The sequence below is a fragment of the Rhinoderma darwinii genome, chromosome 6 (genome assembly GCF_050947455.1).
Source record: "Rhinoderma darwinii isolate aRhiDar2 chromosome 6, aRhiDar2.hap1, whole genome shotgun sequence".
Lineage (NCBI taxonomy): Eukaryota > Metazoa > Chordata > Amphibia > Anura > Rhinodermatidae > Rhinoderma > Rhinoderma darwinii.
This window is the reverse complement of record NC_134692.1, coordinates 48,286,316-48,312,837: the sequence shown is the minus strand read 5'-3', so window position 1 is coordinate 48,312,837 and position 26,522 is coordinate 48,286,316. Positions and strand designations below refer to the sequence as shown.

General features: G+C 40.6%; 1 protein-coding gene across 1 annotated transcript in view; it reads left to right on the top strand.

Moving 5' to 3' along the window:
• Nucleotides 1-26,522, top strand: part of LOC142656299 (uncharacterized) — a 154,989-nt gene that overhangs the window by 84,909 nt on the left and 43,558 nt on the right. The window contains exons 6-7 of the mRNA XM_075831193.1: nt 11,187-11,302; nt 25,205-25,283. Coding sequence (XP_075687308.1) covers nt 11,187-11,302; nt 25,205-25,283 — 195 coding nt within the window. The remainder of the gene's footprint in view (nt 1-11,186; nt 11,303-25,204; nt 25,284-26,522) is intronic.

Below are 26,522 nucleotides of genomic sequence, written 5' to 3'. Positions count from 1 at the left end.
AAACTCTATGGAGAAGGAAAGAAGTGGCTCATGATCCAAAGCATACCGTATCATCTGGCAGTGTTATTGCATGGGCATGTATAGCTCCCAATGGAACTAGGTTACTGGTGTTTATTCATGATATGAATAGAAGTTGCGGGATGAATTCTGACGGTTATAGAACTAGACTTTCTACCCAGAATCTGTCAAATGCGGCAAAACTGTCACGAAGTACTTCACAATATAGATGGATATTGACCCAAAACATATCTTGAAAGCAACTCAAGAGCTTCTTAAGGCAAAGAAATTTAATATTTTTTAATGGCCAAGTCAGTCACCTGACTTCAAAACAGTTCAGCATGCCTTTCGCTTATGTTAGTTTGTCCATTTACTTTTGAGCCTGTCAAAATGGAGGAACTATGTAAAAAATGTCTGTTATTCCTAAACAATTCATGCAATATTTTTGTTAAACCTTTTTAAAATAAAGCTGAAAGTATATACTTTAATCACATCTTCACTGATTTGTTGAAACTTCATTGTGGTACTGGAGAGAGGCTAAATTATAAAAATTGTGTCACTGTCCCAATACTTCTGGAACCGATTGTAGATGGCCAGAATTGCCTCTTGATAAAACAGTTAAGAAGTACTGTTCTCTCTAAGCTGTTCTTTCTGGTAATGATAGAGTTACAAATTCCAAACCCTGCAAACAGACTAAGCTGTTATTGGTCTTGTTGGCCATAATTAGCATTTTATTTTAACTCCTTCCTTTCCAGAGTTCACAGCTTATAGGAAAAACTGTTGAGAAGCACTTAGGCAGCTGTCAGCCAAATGCCCATCCTTGTTTACTTCCCATGAAGACAGACATATGTTTACAGCTGGTCTGCCTGTTACACATTAGTTGGTAGGAGGATGTCATCGAAATTTATGAGATCCACCAACATTTATCTAATGTTTTCGGCTAGCTTGACAAAACCATACACTGACTTTGTCTGTGACATTGCACTATGCTTGTACAGTGAACAAGTTATTTCCTTAAAATTTTTTGGGAAGGAGTCTTCAGTTTACAAAACTAATGCCAAGTAACCATATATATATGGGCCGGCAATGACTGTTCGATGTCAATGGAGACAAACCACAGTGTAGAAAACATGTATAAACATTTTACAGTTACCACATAGGCCATTTTTATTATTGCAATAATTATATGTTGATCACCTAAAATTGAACTAGAATAAATACCCTAATTTTACACTGCTTAGGAGCAAGCTGGATCATAGCATAAGGAACTCAGGAACCAGATCTATTCCATTGTAATTTAAAACAGCCTTGGACAGACTTGGAATGAAGCTGGTCTCTACCTATCCCAAGTTCATTTTATGGGCCTGGGCCCAGGAGAGAGGTGTCTATTTAGGTTAAGGAACCACTTAAAAAGGTTGACTTTTTGTAGCAGCTGGGCTCACACAATTTGATCAAAATGCACACTTAGAATCTTTCATTTGTACGTATAATAAACCTAGCAGTAATGCAATTTAAAATAATACATATGGTACGGTGCAAAACTTTGAGCCAGTTGTGGAAAAATACTGCAAAGTAAAAATGCTTTCAAAAATAGAAGTGTTTTGTTTTAGCAATTAACAAAATACAAAGTGAATAAACAGAAGAGAAATCTAAATCAAATCAATATTTGATGTGACCACCATTTGCATTCAAAACTTTATCAATTCTTCTAGGTACACTTGCACAAAGTATAGGATTTTGTAGGATTATAGTCAGGAGTATGATTAACCAATTATACTAAACAAGTGATAATGATCATCACTTTCATATGTAGGTTGAAACACAGTCATTAACTGTAACAGAAACAGCTGTGTACTGTAGGAGGCTTAAAACTGGATGAATAACAGCCAAACTCTGCTACAAAGGTGAGGTTGTGAAAGACAGTTTCATCTCACACCATGGCAAAATTGAGCACAGCAACAAGACATAAGGTAGTTATACTGCATCAAGAAGGTCTCCCCCAGGCAGATTTAAAAGCAGACTGTGGTTTTAAAGGGGTTTTGCTCCTTCTAACAACTGATGACCTATCCACTGGATAGGTCCTCAGTACATGATCTGTGTGAGTCCGACACCTTGACCTCGCACAGATCAGCTGGTCCGGTGCCTCCATGCACCGGACGTAGATGCCGGAAGCAGTTGGCTCCGGCCATGGAATAGTGGCCGAGCTGCAGTACAGCTCTTCTCCTATTCAAGTAAATAGGAGCAGACCTGCAGTTCTGCAGCATGGCCGCTATGCTATGTACGGAGCCAACTGCATTCGGCTCCGTACATGGCATTATGTGCCATATCATCCGGTGCCCGCAGGCCATCGGAGCGGCTGAACGGTGCGGGGTCCGGGTGTCGGACCCCCACTGTTGATATACTGAAGACCTATCGGGTGGATAGCTCATCAGTTGTCAAAAGGTGGAAAACTCCTTTAAGATGTGCTGTTTAAGCCTTTTTGAAGAAGCACAAAGAAACGGGCAACGTTGAGAACCATAGACGGAGTGGTCGGCCAACTGCCTAAAACTTTAGCATAGTACTGTATATTTAATGTTTACGTATATCTTAGTGCTCGCATTGTGCTGTTGCATTGTTCTTTGTTTTTTATTATGGCATATAGACTTCATAGAGTAGTGATCCTCCACTCAGGACCACCCTCTATGAGCCAGGACCGGGAGCTGCTCAGTATTACATTGTCTATACCTTTGATATACTAAATTTTCTTTGTAGTGGCTGTTGCAGGTTAAATGTGTGGCCAGTGGAAACTTCCCCCCCCCAAAAAATAAGCTGATCTCTGGGGTTTTCAAAAGCTAACTCACAGCGATCCATTTATAACGGGGTTGTCATGTTGACAACATCTGCATGCCTCCTTATTTTACTCATTCTTTTGCAGAAAATAAATTGATGATCCTTCTTATGGATTATCAGGTATTATTATCTACAGTGAAAATGTATTTGATAACTAACTATTATATGGCACTTATGGCACTTAACGTTTACCCCAAAGAAGTAGTAAAACTAAAATAATACAAAGCAAAAATGTGATCTACACAACAGCAAACAATGTTAGCTCCCAGGAATGAACTGTCTATGGAGAGGATAATTAATCAAGCTAAGTAACACACAGATATGCTTATAAAGCATTTTTCCCCTTTCCTAATTAAAGCTGGTCACTAAAATTGTTGGAAATCACCCCGCAAGCATATACAGCATTTGCAAATTCAACTTTCTCTTGAAAGCTAAGATACATTTATTGCATGCATGACAACAAAGGAAATGAAAGGTGACACTTCCAGTATTGCTGCTTATATCCTAGCCTCAGTGCACTGGTTTATCAATAGCCTATCTGAAAATACGGAAATATTATAGTTTATTACAGCTTTAGCAAGTTTAAATATTAACCCTTTCCTAGGATCCTCACGTAATTTAATGTAGAACAGAACAGTTAAGAGTCAATATAATGTTACTTTATCACTTGGACCACCAAAGACCTGGATAAAGAAATCACTGTCGCAGTCCAAATTCGGCAGAGTGAAAGGAAGCCGAAATAAACAATTCCTAAAATCTCCTGCCTGTCACCTCTTTTAACAGCTACAACTAAGTCACTTTTATTTTGACAATCTTTATAAAGGGGGAAGCAGGTAAGGCAAATTGAACTTCCCTGCTAACCCCTGCTGAAGAAAAAAATATAAATACATATTTACACCATCAATAAATAATAGAGTTTAACCACTGACCTAAATAAATAAAAACTAGCCCACAAAAAAATCTAAAATACAGAAGTCAAGAAATCTTGTTTGAAATGGTTTGATATAGAATCGGACAGGTCCACCAGAGTGCCAGATGATCCTTTGATGTGCCTAGTTTTTAACCCCTTCCCGACATTTGACGTACATGTACGTCATGGAAAGCATTGACTTCCCGCAAAATGCCGTACATGTACGTCAAACGTTTGGCACCGACTCAGAAGCTGAGTCGGTGCCATCATCGTCGGATCTCAGCTGTATCTTACAGCTGACATCCGACTGTAACGGCGGGGACCGAAATTAGCTTCGATCCCCGCCATTAACCCCTTAAGTGCAGCGCTCAAACGCGATCGCTGCACTTAAGGTGTTTGCAGCTCATCGGAGCCCCAGCAATGAAATTGCCGGGCTTCCGGTGGCTGCAATGGCAACCGGAGGCCTAATACTGGCCTCCCGGTCTGCCTAGCACCGAAGCCGGTCAAGATCCGCCCGGCGGCGGAGCCTGATCGGCTTCCGTAGCTGCCGGCAAGATGGCGCCGGGTCAGGAGCTGATCCGGGGTCATCAGCGGTGGAGGTCAGCTGTACTGTACAGCTGACATCCACCTGTAACGGCAGGAACCGGAGCTAGCTCCGATCCCTGCCATTAACCCCTTCGATGCAGCAATCGAAAGCGATTGCTGCATCGTAGCGGTTACAAGCAGATCGCCAGCCCTGACAGGCAATCGGGACTGGCGACTGCTGTTATGGCAACAGGAGACACAATGGTCTCCTGCTCTGCCATTACGGAAGCCGATTTAGGCCCCGCCGGGAGGCGAAGCCTAAACGGCTTGCTGTCAGTGAATGACTGACAGATCTAATACATTGCACTACATAGGTAGTGCAATGTATTAGAAAAAAAAAAATCTGACCGTTGGACCTTCAAGTCCCCTAGTGGGACTTGAGAAAAAGTGTAAAAAAAGTATAAAAAAGTGTAAAAAAAAAGTGCAAAAAATAAAAGTTTGAAAACAATAAAAGTTTCAAGTAATCAAATAACACACAATCCCCCTTTTACTCTTATCAAGTCCTTTATTATTGAAAAATAATAATAAACCATATGTATTTGGTATCGCCACGACCGTAACGACCGGAGGTATCAAAATATTATATTATTTATTGCACGCGGTGAACAGCGTAAAAAAAACCCGTAAAAACCGTTACCAGAGTTTCTGTTTTTTGGTCACTTTGCCCTACAAATATTACAATAAAAAGTGATCAAAAAGTCGCACGTATCCAAAAATGGTACCTATAAAAACTATAGCTCGTCCCGCAAAAAACAAGCCCTCATACAACTCCGTCGACAAAAAAATTAAAACGTTATGGTTCTCACAACTTGGCGACAGAAAAAATACTTTCTTTTTACAAAAGTAATTTTATTGTGCAAAAAGTTGTAAAACATAAAAAAGTGCTATAAATTAGGTATCGCCGGAATCGTACTGACCCGCAGAATAAAGTTAACATGTAATTTATAACGCGTGGTGAACGCTCTATAAAAAAAACAAAAAAAGCTGTGCCAGAATTGCGTTTTTTTGTTTACCTGGCATCCCAAAAAATAGGATAAAAGGTGATCAAAAAATCGCATGTACCCCAAAATGGTACCAATAATAACTACAGCTCGTCCCGCAACAAACCAGCCTTCATATCGATACGTCTATGAAAAATAAAATTAGTTATGGCTCCAATAAGTCAGGAAATAAAAAAATATGCAGTTGTGCCCGAGGGGAACATTTCTTCTGTTTCAAGAGGCGATTTATCAAGGACCTAAAATTAGGGAACCAGGAAGGGGAGAGCCCAAACATGTCCGCTGGAGGCGACGGTGCCCGTATTATACCAGGACAACACTTTCCCAGCAAAATTCCCCAAACTACAAAAGGTGCGGAGTGTGGACCAAAAGGGGGATAAGAAATGACACCATTTATCAGTGCGACACCGGCCTGTGCAGAAAGGATTGCTTCACAGCGTAACACACATCTATGGATTATTTTTATTTTTTTATACCACCTGACTATGCCCCTTATATACTCCGGCCCGCTTACATGTACCCCCACATTATAAAACACCAGCAATACTCAAACAAATATAGTACCAAGCAAAATCCGCTCTCCAAAAGCCAAATGGTGCTCCCTCGGCCCTGAACCCTACAGCGTCCCCAAACAGCAGTTTCCTTCCACATATATGGCACCGTCATACCCGTGAGAACCCTTTTAACAATTTTTGGGGTGTGTGTCTCCAGCGTCATAAGCTTGGCATGACATATTTGCCACTGAATTGCATATCTAGGGAAAAATAATTTTTTTTAATTTGCACCATCCGCAGCGCATTCATTTATGGAAAAGACCTGTGGGGTGAAAATGCTCACTACACCCCATTAATAAATGCCTTGAGGGGTGCAGTTCCATAGTGGGGGTCACTTATCAGGGGTTTCTTTTTATTATTTCACATCTGAGCCTCTGCAGTTGTGAACCAATACTTTGTAAATCGCCAAATTAGGCCTCCACTCCGCATGGTACTCTTCACTTCTGAGCCCTGTCATATGTCCAGACAAAAGATTAGGGCCACATGTAGGGTGTTTCTAAAACCGGGAAACACCGCATAATAATTAGAGAGCTGTCTTGTTATGGTGGCACAAGCCGGGCACCACATATTGGCATATCTATGGAAAAAAATCCCATTTTCACTCTGCAACATTGAGCGCACACTAATTTCTACAAAACACCTGCAGGGTTAAAATGCTTACTACACCCCTTGGTAAATGCATTGAGGGGTGTAGTTTCCAAAATGGGGTCACTTCTGGGGGGTTTCCACTGTTTTGGGCCCACAGGTGTCCAGAAACCAATCCAGCAACATCTGCACTCCAAATGGCGGTCCTTCCCATCTGAGCCCTGCGGTTTGCCCAAACAGCAGTTTATGACCACATATGGGGTATTGCCGTACTCGGGAGAAATTGCTTTACAAATGTTGGGTTCTTTTTTTCCTTTATTTGTTGAGAAAATGAAAAAATTTGCGCTAAAGCTACGTCTTATTGAAGAAAAAGGACTGTTTTTATTTTCACTGCCTAATTCTAATAAATTCTATGAAACATCTGTGGGGTCAAAATGCTCACTACACCCCTAGATGCATTCCTCAAGAGGTGTAGTTTCCTAAATGGAGTCCCTTTTTGGGCGTTTTCATTGTTTTGTCCCCTCAGGGGCTTTGCAAATGTGACCTGGCCTCCGCAAATCATTCCTGCTAAATGTGATCTCAAAAAGTCAAATAGTGCTCTTTCCCTTCTAAGCCCTGCCGTGTGTCCAAACAGCCGTTTATTACCACATGCGGGGTATTGTTTTACTCGGGAGAAATTGCTTTACAAATTTTGTGGTGCTTTTTCTCCTTTAGTCCTTCTGGAAATGAGAAAAAATTAGCTAAACCTACATTTTCTTTGAAAAAATTTAGATTATTATTTTCAGGGCCTACTTCCAATAATTTCTGCAAAAAAACTGTGGTGTCAAATCGCTCACTATACCCCTAGATAATTTCCTCAATGGGTGTTGTTTCCAAAATGGGGTCACTTGTGGGGGGTTTCCACTGTTTTATCCCCTCAGGGGCTTTGTAAATGTGACCTGGCCTCCGCAAACCATTCCTGCTAAATTTGAGTTCCAAAAGCCAAATGGCGCTCTTTCCCCTCTCAGCCTCGCCGTGTGTCCAAACAGCCGTTTATTACCACATGTGGGGTACTGTTTTACTCGGGAGAAATTTCTTTACAAATTTTATGGTGATTTTTCTCCTTTAGTCCTTGTGGAAATGAAAAAAAATTTGCTAAACCTACATTTTATTTGAAAAAATGTAGATTTTCATTTTCACAGCCTACTTGCAAAAATTTCTGCAAAAAACCTGTGGGGTCAAAATGCTCACTATACCCCTAGATAATTTCCTCAAGGGGTATAGTTTCCAAAATGGGGTCACTTGTTGGGGGTTTCCACTGTTTTGTCACCTCAGGGGCTTTGTAAATGTGACATGGCCTCCGCAAACCATTCCTGCTAAATGTGAACTCCAAAAGCCAAATAGCGCTCTTTCCCTTCTCAGCCACGCCGTGTCTCCAAACAACCGTTTATTACCACATGTGAGGTATTGTTTTACTCGGGAGAAATTGCTTTACAAATTTTGCGGTGCTTTTTCTCCTTTAGTCCTTGTGGAAATGAGAAAAAAAATCGCTAAACCTACATTTTCTTTGAAGAAATGTTGATTTTAATTTTCACGGCCTACTTCCAATAATTTATGTAAAAAACCTGTGCGGTCAAAATGCTCACTACACCCCTAGATAATTTCCTAGAGGTGTCTAGTTTCCCAGATGGGGTCACTTTTGGGGGATTTTGACTGTTTTGGCACCGCAAGAGCCCTTCAAACCTGACATGGTGCCTAAAATATATTCTAACAAAAATAAGGCCCCAAAATCCACTAGGTGCTCCTTTGCTTCTGAGGCCGGTGCTTCAGTCCAGTAGCACGCTACGGCCACATGTGGGATATTTCCTAAAACTGCAGAAACTGGGCAACAAATATTGAGTTGCATTTCTCTGGTAAAACCTTCTGTGTTATAAAAAAAATTGTATTAAAAATGTATTTCTGTAGAAAAATCTGAAATTTGTAAATTTCACCTCTACTTTGCTTTAATTCCTGTGAAATGTTTAAAGGGTTAAGACATTTTCTAAATGCTGTTTTGAATACTTTGAGGGGTGAAGTTTTTAAAATGGGGTGACTTTTTTGGGGTTTCTAATATATAAGGCCCTCAAAACCACTTCACAACTGAACTGGCCCCTGTAAAAATAGCCTTTTGAAATTTTCTTGAAAATGTGAGAAATTGCTGAAAAGTTCTAAGCCTTGTGAGGTCATAGAAAAATAAAAGGATGTTCAAAAAACGATGCCAATCTAAAGTAGACATATGGGTGATGTTAATTAGCAACAATTTTGTGTGGTATAACTGCCTGTCTTACAAGCAGATACATTTAAATAGAGAAAAATGCTAATTTTTGCAATTTTTCGCTAATTTTTGGTGTTTTTCACAATTAAATACTGAACATATCGAGCAAATTTTGCCAGTAACATAAAGTCCAATATGTCACGAGAAAACAATCTCAGAATCGCTTGGATAGGTGAAAGCATTCCGGAGTTATTACCACATAAAGTGACACATGTCATATTTGAAAAATGAGGCTCTGTCAGGAATGTCAAAAGTGGCTAAAGAGGGAAGGGGTTAAATAGTAATGTGCCCCAAAGGTCCAGTAGAAGACAACTCAATTTAAAGTTTATATATAGCCAAATCCGACACAGGTTTTGTATATACAGTAAAATTCCATTTATCCACCACACAATAGTTTGGATAGTATGATAGTCTACCATCTAAAAAATATGGCCCATAGTAGAATAAAAGCTTGTGATCTCGAATCACCTAATCGTCCGAAAATCTGCAGAAGCATAGTCAATGTAGCATATTAATGTAGCTGGTATAGTTGCTACTGAATGGCCCAGTGAACTCCCAATTGAGGGGCTGTAAAATTGGATATTTTTAAGTGGTGCTTTAAACAATCTCAATTAGACAATGTTACTTAGACTTCATAATCTTTGTCTAAATGGAAATACATTCCCTGTTTCTGAATGTGATACTTTATCTATGCTTATTTTGCACTAGGACTAGATCCATTTTCAAAGGAGGATAAAAATAATTTGGTTGATACGTCTCAGTCCTTATGATTAATATCCACATTTCCAGAAAGTTTTTTTTTACAATTTATTTGAGATTTAGCTCTCAGAACAGGTTTAACTACAATCTCAGGTCACATTCATGGATCTCCTTATTGACTTCTGTACACCATGGGCTTCTACCAATTACATTGTACAAACATTGTCTTCCCTGTACAATTATGCATACGGTTACAACACAAAGTAGGCAACTGTGCATAATGCTTAATTCATACCTGCATGGTCTGGCTTTGTCATTTCACATTGTAATGATATAAACACGTTTTAAACGGGAATAAAATGCATATTGAGAAATATTCGTATTATCTAGTGTTTGAAAGCATTAAAGGGAGTCTGTCACTAGTTTCTTCCCCCCATAACCACTTATACCGCTGGTGAGGTCTCGAGAAAAGCAGCGTCCACATACCTTTATTTTTTTTATAATACCTGTATTACGTCTTTGTTAACATTCAAAAACCCATTTATTAATTTGTGCGTTGTATGCTTATAAGGCACAAAGAGTCCACTGACCGGGAAGAGTCCTGCATCTTAGGATTTGTTGCAATGTGTGCAATACAAAGGGTGAGATCCGCGTCAAACCCGTTATAAAATCTGCAAAGCATATCCGCAACAAATTCGCAACTTGTGAACTCAGCCTTACTCTATAACACATTTGAATACATTGGCAAATCTAACTGATCAATTTGGGGTTCTCTTTCTGCTAACTGAAGCAAATAGTTGTATCGCTTCCCCCATTGTATTCTATGGTCTGGAAATTAGGGGCATTGAAAAAATTTATTTGTATATGTGTCTACTTTTTTCATTAAATGAGATTATGAAAACTGTTACTACACCTCAAAGTAAGAAAAAATAAAAATTATGCTTTGGTTGTCTTTCATCTTCACTACCAGTCCCTATTTCCCGTGCAACCAATATTGCTTTATTTGGCATATTAAATGAAGAGCAATGGACACATCATACACGCATATTTTTGAGAGAAACTTTATCTTTAGCTTGTAAAACTATAGCAATGCATTGGATGGCCAACAAGTTACCTTCCATTTTCTTTTGGAAGACATTAACTTTGATTCCATTCGAGAATGTGATTTACCCGCATAGGGGTTGCCCTGACAAGTGTCGGAAAGCATGGGGCCTACGCTTCGATTCAAATTCTACCCTGGATGTATCTGAAAATTCCTAAATATGTACTTTTTCATTTTTGTATCTATACTTGCGAGCAGCCTAAATAATGTAACTTATTCAGGTCTTTTACTGTTCTAACAGTTTTATAGCATTATTGTATTTTGTTTCTCCTATCTGATTTTGGACTTTCTCTTGCCATCTACGTTTAATGTATTGTTTTGCAACACGTTAAATAAAATGAATAATAATTAAAAACAAAATATTACTATCCTTGGTCTACTAATGTGATCACACCAGAAATCCAGTCCGGATTATGGGTAAAAACGATATCAGATTCTTCTTATATATCATGTTATGGATTTATGCTATTGTCAATGTTATAGATTTCTAATTGGTCACTTATAGTATGTTTTATGGCAGGGGTAGCAATTATAGTGATTGCTTGCCAGATAGTATGGATATAAATGTAGAACGACACAAATCATGAGACAGTAGAGGGTGCAGAAACCCTAATGGATGTTTGTTTTCTTGTAGATGTGTGGCTTTGCAGTGTCCCCGCAGAAATTATCTATGTATATGAGGCAGAAAAGACAAAGGTTTGTGGAGCCTGGAAGAGTTCAGCTTTATGAATTCCTGGATTTGCTTGCAATGTAAGTTCTTAAATACTCTTGAGGTACAGATGTAGAAGAGCTAAGTTTGTCAGTGCTGCTGGGCTGAATTAGTCATTTGAAATCATGTAATTTTAAAGGAGTTGTCCACTCTCTGAAAACTGATGCCCTATCCACCGGATAGGTCATCAGTATATGATCGGTGCGTGTCCGACATCCGGACTCCGCACCGATCCGCAATGCCGGCTGCCTCCGTGCATCGGATGTTTGCAATGGGATGCAGTAGTGGGAGCCGGAAGCAGATGGCTCCGACTACTGCATAGTGGCCGTTCGGTGGAACTGCAGCTCTGCTTCATTTTCACTTGAATAGGAGCAGAGCTGCAGTACTGCAGCTCGGCCTCTATTCTTTGACCGGAGCCATCTGCTTCCGGCAACATCGTCTGGCGCCCGGATCGGTGAGGGGTTCGGCTGTCGAACACATACCGATCATATACTGATGACCTATCCGGTGGATAGGTCATCAGTTTTCAGAAAGAGGAAAACCCCTTTAATCCCTTCCCGTTGCAGCCATTTTTTATTTTTTATTCTGTCCTCCCCATGTTCTAGGAGCCATAACATTTTTATTTTTCCGTCAACATAACCCTTTTAGGGCTTTTTTCCCCCGGACATGTTGTAGTTTTTAATAGCACCCTTTAATGTACTGAGAAACTTTAAAAATTATTTTGTGGGGTGGAATGGAAGAAAAACAGCCATTGATCTATTGTTTTTTGGATTAAATTTTTCACCACTCACGCTGCAGTAAAAATTACGTATTTACTTGCTTATCAATACAATTACGGTAATACCAAATTTATATATATATTTTTATGTTTACTACTTTTACAAAATATTATATATATATTTTTTTTTAAATAAAATGTTTGTGTCGCCATATTCTGAGACCCATACATTTTATTTTTTCGTAGATAGAGCTGTGTGAGGACTTATTTTTTGCGAGGTGAGCTGCAGTTTTTATCAATATAATTTTGGGGCACTGTATATGCAATTTTCTTTTTTATTACCTTATTACTTATTCTATTTTTTGGGGATGCATGGTGACCAAAAAACAGCAATTTTATTTTGACGGGGTTCATCGTGTCTGTTGAAAAACATTATGTTAGACTAGTTCAAACTTTTACGGACATGATAATGCCAAATATGTTCATTTTTTTTAATAAATGTTCCCCGTGGGAAAACCCCTTTAAGCTTTGTCAAAAGCAGGGGTAAATAGAAGTATGAAAATCACAATACATTGCAATACATAAGTATTGCAAAGTACTGTACCAGCGATCTATAAAAAATAATTGAAAAAATTAAATGAATAATTTTTTTTACAATCATACAAAAAAAATATTAAAAGTTAAAAAAAATAATAATATTCCCCCACTAAAGTTATGTAAACTATCCCCAGGATATGTCATAAATGTTAGACAGATGCGGGTTCCACCTCTGGGACACGTAATTATCTCTAGAACAGGGCCGTCTAAACTCTGTTCCAGCTTTTTTTGCTCACGCTAACTTCCCGCTACTTCCTGATTACATGGTCCGGAGTTAATCTGTTTCCGTAACTCCCATAGTAGTGAATGACAGTTACGGAAGCAGCGTAGCATGTGAGCTACTCTGTTTCCGTAACTACCATCCAGTTCTATGGGGCTTACGGAAACAGCGTAGCTCAGCGAGCTACGCTGTTTTCTCCTTCATGGTCGGAAATCAGCCAGAACACAAAGAGGTATAACAGGATTTAGGGGTCTCGTTCTAGAGATAGGTGCGGGTCCCAGAGTTGGGACTCTTTCTGACAGTTCTGTGGATATGTCATAAATGTCCCTCATGAGAAAACACCTTTAAGTAAAAACAAAAATGGCAGACTTAGGGGTCTTCATTAGGCCCACACGGTGTAATTATAACCATCTGTCTAACGGCTTAGATGCCACAGTCACTATTGACAGTAGCATGTAAGTGGTTAAATAGCTATGATCAGAGTGATGCTGTAGCCCCGCGTTAGAGCTTCCCCCTCTGACTTCCGCCATACATGTAAGGGTTAAGACAGGGGCGTAGCTAGGAAAGACTGGGCCCCATAGCAAATGTTTTACTGGGTCCCCTCCCCTAGGTGCCACACACAGCCCCCCTTATAGATAGCGCCCCCTGTAGATACTGCCCCCTGTAGATTGTGCCATACAACCCCCCTGTAGACAGTGCTATACAGCCGCCCTGTAGACAGTGTCACACCCCATTTATTGATAGCGCCCCCACCTCCCCCTTGTATATAGTGGCATACAGCCCCCCCTCTGTAAATATCGCCATAAAGCCCCTCTGTATATAGTGCCACACAGCTACCCCTGTATATCGTGCCACACAGCCCCCCTAGTAGATAGTGCCACACAGCTCCCCCTTGTGTATAGTGCCACACAGCCTCCCCTGTATAGTGCCATACAGCCCCCTCTTGTATATAGTGCCACACAGCCCCCCTTGTAGATAGTGCCACACAGACCCCTAGAGATAGCACCACACAGCCCTCCCTGTATAGTGCCACACAGCCCGCCTCCCTTGTATATATTGCCACTCAGCCCCCTGTAGATGGCGCCACACACAGCCCCCTGAAGATAGCGCCACACACAGCTCCCCCCTTGTATATAGTGCCACCCTGCTCGCCCCTTGTATATAGTGCCATCCTGTTCCCCCTTGTATGTAGTGCCATCCTGCCCCCCTTGTATATAGTGCCACCCTGCTCTCCCCCTTGTATATAGTGCCACCCTGCTCCCACCCCTTATATATAGTGCCACCCTGCTCTCCCCCTTGTATAAAGTGCCACCCTGCTCTTCCCTTATTTATAGTGCCACAAACCCCCCCCCCCTCCCCAAAAAATAATTTAGTACTTGCCTTTTCCTTGTTCCTGCGACTGACGGAGCGCTGCACATCCTCCGAGTCGGACGCATGCGCAGACCTGCGTGATGCTGTGACATCATCACGCCGGCCTGTGCAGGGAGTCTTCATTGGTCAGCAATGGGTATCATTCAGTGGTACAACCAGTAAATAGATTGAATGGTAATTCAGTGTATGCTGGACACCGCCAGACCTGTCCTAAGGATGCGGTACAATTGAAAACTAGCAGAGGAAGCAGCTGCAAGCATTAGGTCTTGGCTGCGTCCCTGTTTTTAATTCACTGATGTGCAGACTAAGGGTATGTTCACACGGCCTATTTACGGACGTAATTCGGGCGTTTTTGCCCCGAATTACGTCTGAAAATAGCGCCTCAATAGCGCTGACAAACATCTGCCCATTGAAAGCAATGGGCAGACGTTTGTCTGTTCACACGAGGCGTATATTTACGCGCCGCTGTCAAATGACGGCGCGTAAATAGACGCCCGCGTCAAAGAAGTGACCTGTCACTTCTTTGGCCGTAATTGGAGCCGCTATTCATTGACTCCAATGAATAGCAGCGCTAATTACGGCCGTAATTGACGCGGCGTTCAAGCGCCTGCACATGCCGGTACGGCTGAAATTACGGGGATGTTTTCAGGCTGAAACATCCCCGTAATTTCAGCCGTTACGGACCCCCGCCGTGTGAACATACCCTAAGAAAGAAGCCTGCAAGCAGGAGTTACTGTGAGGGTATGTTCACACGGCGAGGGTCCGTAACGGCTGAAATTACGGGGATGTTTCAGCCTGAAAACATCCCCGTAATTTCAGCCGTACCGACATGTGCAGGCGCTTGAACGCCGCGTCAATTACGGCCGTAATTAGCGCTGCTATTCATTGGAGTCAATGAATAGCGGCTCCAATTACGGCCAAAGAAGTGACAGGTCACTTCTTCTACGCGGGCGTCTATTTACGCGCCGTCATTTGACAGCGGCGCGTAAATATACGCCTCGTGTGAACAGACAAACGTCTGCCCATTGCTTTCAATGGGCAGATGTTTGTCAGCGCTATTGAGGCGCTATTTTCGGGCGTAATTCGGGGCAAAAACGCCCGATTTACGTCCGTAAATAGGCCGTGTGAACATACCCTAAGTATGGGCTGGAATTTTTAAAAAAAGCGGGTATTGCTAATGTCAGGGAGCAGTGAGGCTGACATAGGGAAAATTGAGGCTGTCATAGTGGATAATCTTGACAGCAAACTCTGCAAGGGGTCCTAACTGGAAAAAATATTTAGGCTGAATTCACACAAAGCGATTTTTTGCACTTTCGGTGGCATTTTCCTTGGCGTTTTTCGCAACATTTTTTTCAGGTCAAAAATGCTGCAGCCAGTTGTTACTTTAAAGTCTATGAGGAAATATAAAAAATACTATATACAAAGCATTTTGGCTTGTGGCGTTTTTTATTTCAGTGGCATTTTTTTCAAAATGCAACATGGTATGGCATTTTTTTCTGGCGTTTTTCTTTTAGGCTTCGCTATTTAAAAAATGCCATGAAAAACTTGAAAGTCATTGAGGTTTTTTTTTTTTTTACAAACCTCCAACCCCAAACCCCACCCTCCCATCCTTGGGAAACCAGTTCTCCAGGTTTTTTTTTTTTTACATTCTAGCAATGCTACTGGAAATTACTGTCCATTTGAAATATATACCCAGGAACTTTATAAATTGTATGTCGCAATTTAGATGAATTGTACAAACCTGCATTTGTTACAGTACTACGTATAGCCATATGCTTCATTAATCTTCTGTGCCCTTCGCTGTAAAATCTTCAGTTTTCCTTATGGCACGTTACTTCAATAGTAGATTACAGTCAATAGGTGCCATAAATGAAATAAGCCTATAGTGAATATGAAAATAGAAAGGGGTGTTGTGTGCTGGGACATAAGCATGTGACGGGCACAATTATTCATTCTGTATTCACTCACAAGGGAGAATCAAATATAAATACAGCTCTGAATTGAATTCTCTTAGCTTTGTCATCTTGTTACACATTCTGATGCCTGTTTAGAGTATCCTTCGGTTGATCACTATGATTCATCACAATGCTTCAACCCTAACTTTGATCAGTACTCTGTTATCTGCACCTTGCCCTCTCTCACAATAAATGGTTGAGGTGATGCTTGGGTTGCAGAGTTGGGCCCAGCTAATGAAGTGATTAGCAATACGATGGAGAGAAGAAGAGTTATAATGAGAATATATGAATGCACTAGAAGCTGAAAATCACTGAACAGCAAATATTTTAATTTACAAGGTGCACTCCAGAGCTAGAGGAAATGTGTCAGTTGATAAAAGATAGAATTTATAGCAGAAATTCAACCAAAACAAATTTTTCAAAATCTAGATGTGGACCTGCACAGTGAAGAGCAGAGACCCCCATCCATGTCCCAACATAGAAACACACACCAGTATAATTTTCTGACACATCTATGTATCATAAAATGAGTCTTGGAAGGATTCAAAGCATAACTAACCTTTTAGGTAACTTTTCAAAATAAGGAGTCAAATGTGTGTACATGAGGAATAGCACAATTTCTTTGTGGTGTGTAATGGAAAAAAAACCAGCGATTCCTAAATTTTTTTTTGGGGGGGGGTTCGTTTTTACGGCGTTCACCATGCAGTAGAAACTGACTTTTATGGACGCGGCACTACCCGCTATGTTCATTTTCAGTTGTTTTTTTTTTTATATTGTACTTGGGGGTAAATGGGAAAAGGGCTTTTTTTTTACTTTTAATATATTTATATTTTTATATATATATGAAAAAGAAGGAATTATACTTACGCTATTCTTCTTTCCTGTAGTCCAAGCAGCAGCACAGAAACAAATGGGTTAATTCCCCACTACTGGTAGGAGAGGTGCCAAGAAACAAAAAATTATTAACAAGACTACAAATAGGACCTAATCTCCACCCCTTCCTTGTGTCTTTAAAAAGAATACCATACATGCAGAAAACAAATTTATTGGGAGGGATACAACGCTGTGCTGCTGCTTGGACTACAGGAAAGTAGAATAGCGTAAGTATAATTACTTTTTTCCTGGTCGTCCTACTTAGCAGCAGTGAAACAAATGGATATAGCAAGATCATATGGATGGGCAAGATGAAGACAAAACTGTACGTCCGAAGGCTGCTTCTTTGAAGCCCCAATGTCCAGTCTATAGGGCTTTATGAGGTGTTCGTCTGAGGCGATGAGGCTGCTGCACAGATCCGCTCTACTAGAAACCTTCCTCTCTCTGCCCATGGAGAGGCCATTGCTCGGGTTGAATGGGTGCGAACTCCTTCAGGATTCCCCTGCTAGTTTATAAAAAAGGGTAATAGTCTTCCTTAGCCATCCAGCTAACATAGCCTTATAAGCCTTAAATCCTTTCTTTCTTGGAAGAAACATAACAAACAAATTCTCTACTTTCCTAAGAGACCTAGTCCTTTCAATGTATAACTGTAGAGCCCTACCCACATCTAGTGTGTGCAGGTTTTGAACTGAGGCATCTGTCTCCTTCATCGCAAATGATGGCAAACATATCTCTTGATTGATATTCGTTACTGACGGTACTTTAGGGCGAAAGGCTGGTAGTGTTCTCATAACCACTCTTCCTGGGAGAAAAGATATGTAAGGTTCCTTATATGCTAAAGTTCGGATGTCGCTTACCCTCGTAGCTGACGTGAATACGACCAAAAATAAACTTTGAAGGTTAACATCCTCATAATTAGCGTTTGCAAGGGCTCAAAAGGGAACTATGTAAGAACCCTCAAAACCAGCGGGAGATTCCAGTTAGGGTATGGTTCTAAGACCCTTTGTCTGAGCCTCCTTGTAGCATTCACGAATCTCTTCACCAAAGGTTCTCTGGCCCAAGATTTCCCAGACCAGGCCGATAGGGTAGAAATTTGTACTGCTAGGGAGCTGGGTTATAGCCCCTTATCAAACCCGGCTTGGAGAAATTACAAGATGTCCTTAACTGAGATCTCACTCCCTGCCTCTCCTTGCGCCACTGACATCTTTTAGAGGTTTCAACCACACTTTTGTAGATCTTGAAAGTTGCAGGTCCTCTAGATTGTATCACAGTTTCTATAACCAAAGTAAGTAGTCCGAACTCGGTCAGTATGGGCCTGTCAACTTCCAGGCCGTCAGTCTAAGGATCTTGACATTCTGACAAAACAGAATCTGTAATAACAGATCTGGGCGATGCAGTAAATCTCAGAAGTTGCCCCTGGCCATCTGGAGTAACCTGGGAAACCACATTTGATGGGGCCAAAAGGAAGGGATAACCATGAACTCTTCTAGAGTCTTTATGAATCTGTTCTATTAGGATAGAAGGTTCTGATGGAGATCCCTCATGTGCCATCTGGCCCATGGGACCGCCTCTATGGCTGAAGCCATAAGACCTATGGTCCTCATAACTTTGTGGACAGATACAACATTGACCAGCCTCAGAATTTTAATCTGGGTTACTAAGTTCTTAAGTCTCTCTGAGAAAGCAATCCGTATCTCCCCGGAGTCCAGGATGAACCCTAAAAACGGGTACCTCTGTGCTGGAATTAAATTCAACTTCTTTTGGTTTATAAGTCAACCTAAGTTGAGCAAAAACATCAACACTTCCTGGAGCTGATTCTGAAGCTGACTGGCCGACCTGACTATCAGCAGCCAGTCGTCCAAATATGGAAAATATCATGATTCCTCTAGTTTTCCTATTCACCATCATGGCCGCCACCACTTTCATAAAAATCGAAGGGGCTGAATACAGTCTAAACGGAAGACATGTAAACTGGTAGTGCTTTATTACACCCTCTACTGGAACGGCAGCTCTGAGAAACTTTCTGCAGGATCTTCCTATGGGGATGTGCAGATATGCATTCATGAGGTCCAAAGTGGCCATGAAATCCCCCTCCGTAGCGGATCTTATAGTCTCCATCCGAAACCTGTGTTTTGTTATGAAAGTGTTCAAGTACCTTAGATCTAAAATTACCCTGAATTTTCTGTCTCGTTTTGGGACCAGGAATAAAGGAGAATAGACACCTTTGCCTCTTGAAAGTTGAGGGATTTCTTCTAACACCCTCTTGTGGATGAATTGTCGAATAGAGGCCATGAGAACATCCCTTGCCTGAGGATGTGGAGGTAAGGAAGTGACCTGGAATCTTGCCAATGGAAGGGACTGAAAATCTATTATGTAGCCTTCTGAGATGACCCGTACAATCCAGTGATCTAAGCCTTGATCCTGCCAGACTGTAGCAAACACCTGAAGTCTTCCTCCCACTGGTGGCAACCTGGCATCAGAAATTGTAGGAGGAAGAGGAAGATGGATTAGATCTGTCCCTTCCTTGAGACTTTCTTCTGGGTCTTTGAAAGAAAGGAAGAGATTTCCTTATTTTATCCGAAAGTTTCTCCATCAGTTCATCTAATTTCTCTCCAAACAGCCTTCCAGGCTTATACTTCATAGCGCATAATGCGTTCTTGGGCTTCCAATCAGCCATCCATGGTTTAAGCTATATGGCTCTGCGGCCTGAGATATCGCCATACTTCTGGCTGGTAGTCTGAAGGACTGACTAGAAGAATCGCTGATTAAATATGTGGCCAAAGACATGTATCTAAAGGATTTCAAGGGATCATGTCCCTGGACACCATCCTGAATATCATCTTTCAACTGTGCTAGCTAGTCCTTGAGACTCTTGACTTCAACTTAACTGGCAATTGCAACTTTGGACTGTGCTACCCCGGCACCATATGACTTCCTGAGGGCTGCATCCGCCTTACGATCAAGGGGCTCCCTAAGACTAGCTCCATCCTCAACCGGCAAAAGGGTTCTTCTGGACAACTTTACCACAGCCACATCGACCTTAGGAGAATTCTCCCATTCCTTAATCTGCTCTTCCTGAATCTGAAACCTCAATTTAAAAGGCTTATTGATTACTGGAGCTCTATCCGGTGAATTCCACTCCTGTTTCATAAACAACTTAGCTGTGTCATCTATATAAAAGACCTTGAGTCTCTTTTGAATCTCCTAGTCTTCTGATGCTATCTCTGGGTCAACCGCTCTCCCCGCCTGAATCAGACGGTTTATCTTCTCAAGAGGAAACAGAACCCCCATAGGATCCTCATCCTCTTCCGATGCCGAAGTATACACCTCATTTATGACATGTAAGTCACCATACGACAACACAGAAGCATCCTTTCTATAAGCCCTTCTCTTGGGGTTAAAAGGGTGATTGGACGGTGACTGGGAGCGAGAAGATCCTAGTTCTCTAATGGATTCAGCTACGCATTCCTTTATGAAGGATTTCATCTTGCGAGACATTGTGGTAGACTGCACACAATTTCTCTACAACTTGTCTTGACAACCATCAGGAAATGGGGTTTTGCAATTATCACATGACAAGTGCTTTCTTTTAGATGAGGATTTTCCACTCCTTTGCTCATATCTTCTGGAGTCCTCTGACCCACTACTGCACATCTATAAAGATAAATAATAAATTAAAATCAACAAGAAAGCAATCACATAGCAACCCCCAAAATTAAACGGGCTAACAGAAGGCACAGCAGCCCATGTAGATACATCCACACAGACAACTAGCTAACTTCAACTTGCGTTTTGAATATGGGCAAGTCAAGGAGGGACAAGCCAGCCTCCTACCAAAAAGGGTCTGCCCCTCTGCCTCTAATTGGGCGGATAATACTTCCTTCAGTAAAGCCCGCCCCTCTATACCAGTGCAGTTAGCCCTGCACAAACAGGAAAAAATCCTCAAAAAAACAGGCTCTTCTCCCGTCTGAAACCCCAACCGGAGAACGGATGATATGGTGCTGGCTGTCATTACCTGGCGGTGCTGGCTCTGCCCCCAAGACCGCCTACCTATGCGGCTCTAAACCAAGCCTCCACACTCGGCCACGCCTCCCTACACAGGGATGAGGGTGCCACTAACTGACATCACGGCCCGACCACGCCTCGAAACACGGAGGCGCGGCTAAGCCCACATCACAGACAATAGAGCCGTGTAGAGACTAAGGCCCCGCCCCCTAGCCTCGGCCTGAAGCGACACCACAATACATCAAGCCTCCGCACTGCCTACATATAGGAACGGAATGAGAAAGAGGAGCTACTGCAGTACCTAGGGCGCCCCCAATTAAACACCCCTGCCAGACTTCACTTAAAAGGTCTAGCAGAGAAAAATAAGCCAGGATCCCACAGAAAAACAGAGGGATCCTAGCAGTAGCACCTGTCCAATTGCAGAAGGAAAAAAAGACACAGGGAAGGGGTGGAGATTAGTTCCTATTTGTTAATAATAGTAGTGGGAAACGAACAAATTTGTTTCTGTGGTGCTGCGTGGGACGACCAGGAAAAACTATTTAACTTTTTTAACACTCCTAGGGAACTTGAACCAGTGATCGTTGGATCGCTTGCATGATATACTGCATAATATGCATGATATACTGCAATACTAATGTATTTTAGTATATCTTTCAACTGACAGTCTCCTATGAAGCTCTGCCACGATGCGATTGCCGATGGCTGTCATGGAAACCGGAGGCCAGACAATGGCCTCCGGGTCTGCCATGTATTGAAGCCTATGAGGACCAGCCTTGAGCTGGTCCTGATAGAATTCCTGTCAGAGTGACAGGAATGTCGTAATGACAATGCATTCAAGCAGCAACCTAGTGGGACGTAAAAAAAAAAGTTAATAAAAGTGTAAACATAAAAGTTATAAGTTAAAAAAAATAACGATTTTCGTATAGGAAAAAAATGAAAACGTTAAAAAACTACACATATTTTGTATCACAGCGTTCGTAATGTCCCAAACTATAAAACTATAATGTTATTTTTCCCGCACGGTGAACACCTCAAAAATAAATAAATTAAAAACAATGCCAGAATCGTTTTTTTTGGTCACCACCCCTCCCAAAATATAGAATAAAAAGTGATGAAAAAGTTACATGTACCCCAAAATAGTACCAATAAAAACTACAACCCGTCCCTTACACAGCTTTTTTGACTGACACAAAAAATAAATTATTAAAAATAAAAAGTGATTTTATTTTGCAAACGCTGCAAAACATTCAAAAGCTATATACATAAGGTATCGCCGGAATTGTATCGACCCGCAGAATAAAGTCAAATGTAATTTATAGTGTACGGTGAACGCCGTAAGAAATAAGGATGTATGTACTAAAAAATGATACAAATAAAAACTACAGCTCGTCCTGCCAAAAATAAGCTCTCACACCTCTCAATCGAATGTGGTGAAACAAAAGAATATTTTTTTAACAAATAGTTAAATACTACTTTTTTCTTTGTAAAAGTAGTAAAATATAAAAACAACTATATAAATTTGGTATCATTGTCATCGTATTGAGCTGCAGAATAAAGTTAAGTTGTCGTTTTTACCACATGGGGAAAGCCGTAACACCGAAACCCAATAAACAATGGAGGAATCACAGTTTTTTCAAATTTCAGTCCGCAAATAATTTTATTTTCAGTTGCCCAGTACATTATATGGTACTTTTAATGATGTCAATAGAAACTACAACTCCTCCTGCAAAAAATAAGCCCTCACACTACTCTATTGACTGAAAAATAATAAAGTTATGGCTCTTGAGAGGCGGGGAGTAAAAAACTAAAATGAAAAGGCAAAAAAAGAATCAGTCCTGAAAGGACTAATTAATTTCTAATTTAAAAAACATTTATTACCACATATGGGGTATTGCCATACTCGGGAGAAATTGCTTTACAAATGTTGGGGAGTTAATTTTCTCCTTTATCTCTTGTGAAAATGAAAAATTCAACATTTTTGTATACAAAATGTTAATATTCATTTTCACGGCCTAATTCCTCTAAATGCTGCAAATAAGTTTTTCAGTCAAAATGCTAACTGTATTCCTAGAAAAATTGATTGAGGGATGTAGTTTCCAAAATGGGGTGACTTTTGGGGTGTTTCCACTGTTTTGATTCCTCCAGGGCATTGCAAACACGACATGGTACGAAAACTATTCCAGCAAAATCTGCGCTCCAAAATTCAAATTGCGCTCCTTCCCCTCTGAGCCCTGCCGTGGGTCCAAAGAGCAGTTTATTACCAAATATGGGGTATTGCCGTAATCAGAAGAGTTTTTTTCCTTCATTCCTTGTAACAATTTTCATTTTCACAGACTAATTTCAACAAATTTAGCGAAAAAACGGTGGTGCTAACTATACCCCTAGATAAATTCCTTGAGGGTTGTAGTTTCCAAAATGGGGTCACTTTTGGAGGGCTTCCACTGTTTTAGCACCACAAGACTTCTTCAAACCGGACATGGTGCCTAAAATATATTCTAATCAAACGGAGGCCCCAAAATCCACTAGGTGCTTCATTGCTTCTGAGGTCTGTACTTCAATCCATTACCCCACTAGGGCCACATGTGGGATATTTCTAAAAGCAGCAGAATAAATATTGATTTGCGTTTCTCTGGTAAATCCTTCCAAATGAATTTCGGCAAAAATTTTACCTGTATTTTGCTTTATTTCCTGTGAAAGGCCTAAAGGGTTAAGAAACATTCTGAATGCTGTTTTGAAATACTTTGAGGGGTGTAGTTTTTAAAATGGGGTAATTTATGGGGACTTTCTAATATATAAGGTCCTCAAAGCCACTTCAGAACTGAACAGGTCTCTGAAAAAAAGTGCCTTTTGAAATTTTATTGAAAATGTAAGAAATTGCTAAAGTTCTAATGCTTGGTAATGTCCTAGAAAAATAAAAGGATGTTCCAGATAATTATGCAAACATAAAGTAGACATATGGGAAATGTTAACTAGTAACTATTTTGTGTGGTATTACAATCTGTTTTACAAGCAGATACATTTAAATTTAGAAAAATTCAAATTTTTGCAAATTTTCTCAAAATGTTGGTGTTTTTCACAAATAAATATTGAATTTATCGACCAAATTTTTTCACTAACATAAAGCATTGGATAGGTAAAAGCATTCCAAAGTTATTACTACATAAAGTGACACATGGCAGATTTGAAAAAATTGGCTGTGTCCTGAAGGCCAAACAGGCTGCATCCTAAAGGGGTTAATCACCTACAAAGAATAGGAGGTCAAACAACAAATATTTCATTGTAAAATTCATCTTCTGTCCATGTGAACCCAGCTACCATATCTATGGGAGTCTTCTTGGTCTGTATTTAATCTCATTGGTGCTTGTTTTTTTACTTCTATGTGTTTTTATTTTACTGTTTGTTTATTAAAAAATATTTTCCAATACGACAATAAAAACAAGTTGTAAATATGATTTTAAGAACTATGTTATAAGTGATGTATTATTATGGACCAGACATCACTTTTTTTTGGGATGTTGATCATGTTGATGTATAATGTGATTTTACGTGATGGAAAATACATTTTTCCATAAAATGTTTGTTGTTTTTTTTCTTTGTTTGTGATTGAAACATTTCTAACATGATTCATTTGTAATTAAAGTGGAATCAAAATAATGCATAAAAAAATCCAATGTCATTTGTGGTAAAACACCCATGGTGCTTACTTACTGGTGCATGTGAATATACCCTCATACAATTTGTAACTTAGAAACAGTCCAATATAAGCAATGTATTTACAAAGTTAGGCTGTTTTTCGGCCATCTAATACCAGCCTTAGGGCCTGCTCACATCTGCGTTGGAGGTTCCTTTAGAGGCCTCTGTGATAGATCCGGCAGAGACTACTGTAAACAATAGCACAGCATGCTGCACGTTTGTTTCCAATAAAACCATGAACACCCCGACGTAAAGCCGACGGAACCCAGTAAACGGGTTCCTTCGGCCGCAGGTAGTGTCCGTGTTGCAATGGAACCGCTGCATCCGGCATTCCCTTGTTCTGCTCCTCTGACGGAGCACAACAACGGAATGCCCCGATGCAGATGTGAACAGGGCCTTGCACAACTTTTATGTAGGTAATCTTTTTACGTAAACTGTAAATCGGGGCTAATTATCTGAATACTAGCTGATATTAACCTCACCTTGGACAACATATGGCTTTTTATTTCAGATGTGAACCAAGAAATACGTTTTCATTTCTGGAAGAAAGAGTGCCAAGTACTGACAAAACAGGTAGCGGTTTATATCAGGTGAGACATTTTCCAGTTAGTACTATCCTTCTATCAGACGTCTTATATTTGTTTGCCTAAGGCCTTATTTACACGAGCGTAGTCGCACGGACCTATGCTAGTCAATGGGGCCGTTCAGATATTCCGTGTTTTTCACGCAGCGTGTGTCCGCTGCTTGAAACTCACAGCATGTCCTATACTTTAGCGTTTTTCACGCATCACGCACACATTAAAGTCAATGGGTGTGTGAAAACCGCGCACGGCACACGGACGCACTTCCGTGTGCCGCGCGTGATTCGTGCTACAGTTGTTGAAGAAATTAAGGGAATAATAAAACGACCTCCTTCATTTCTGTTTCTAAACATCAAAACCGCGTGTCATAAGGATGGCATATGCGCGAAAATCACGCAGCCACGCAGCAAACACTTATGACACACGGAAATGCAACGTGCAAAAGTCGCGGCGTTTTTTGCGCGCGCAAAACGGACACACGTTTGTGTAAATAAGGCCTAAGGGTGTATTCACACGTTCAGGTTTTTTATGCAGCTTCCAAAGCCGGATTCAGGAGTGGTCAAATAAGAGGAACAGTATTATTTGTCCTTTATACTTTCACTCCCTTTATTACACATACCTGATTTTGGCTTCAAAAACTGCATTAAAAAACCTGAACAAAATGTGATCAAAACCTGCACGTGTGAATACACACTAATACCTCTTCAGAATCTATACCCAAGCTCATCACATTGCTGCTGGCCATCTACTGATAGCCACATGGCTACAGCATCGACAATTTTGAAAGGAATAAGATATACCAATGCCTTCTGGTATTTGCTCAATTCATAAAAAAACAACTCTATGTTACAAATAAGTATAAATAGTTAACCACTTAGTGACCAGCCCATTTTAGGCCCTAATGACCAAGCTATTTTATTCGTTTTTCTATAGTCGCATTCAAAGAGCTACAACTTTTTTATTTTTTCGTCTACATAGCTGTATGAGGACTTGTTTTTTTGTGGGATTAGTTGTACTTTTTAATAGCACCATTTTAGGGTACATATAATTTTTTTATTAACTTTTATTAACTTTTTTGGGGGGATTATTAAAAAAAACTGAAATTCCACCATTGTTCTATGCGTTTTTAAATTGACAGTGTAAATCTGACAGGCAATCTGTTAGGACGTGCCTCCGGCGCGTCCTAATAGGCATATGTCCAGGGCAGACCTGGGGGCTTTTATCAAGCCCCCGGCTGCCATGACAACC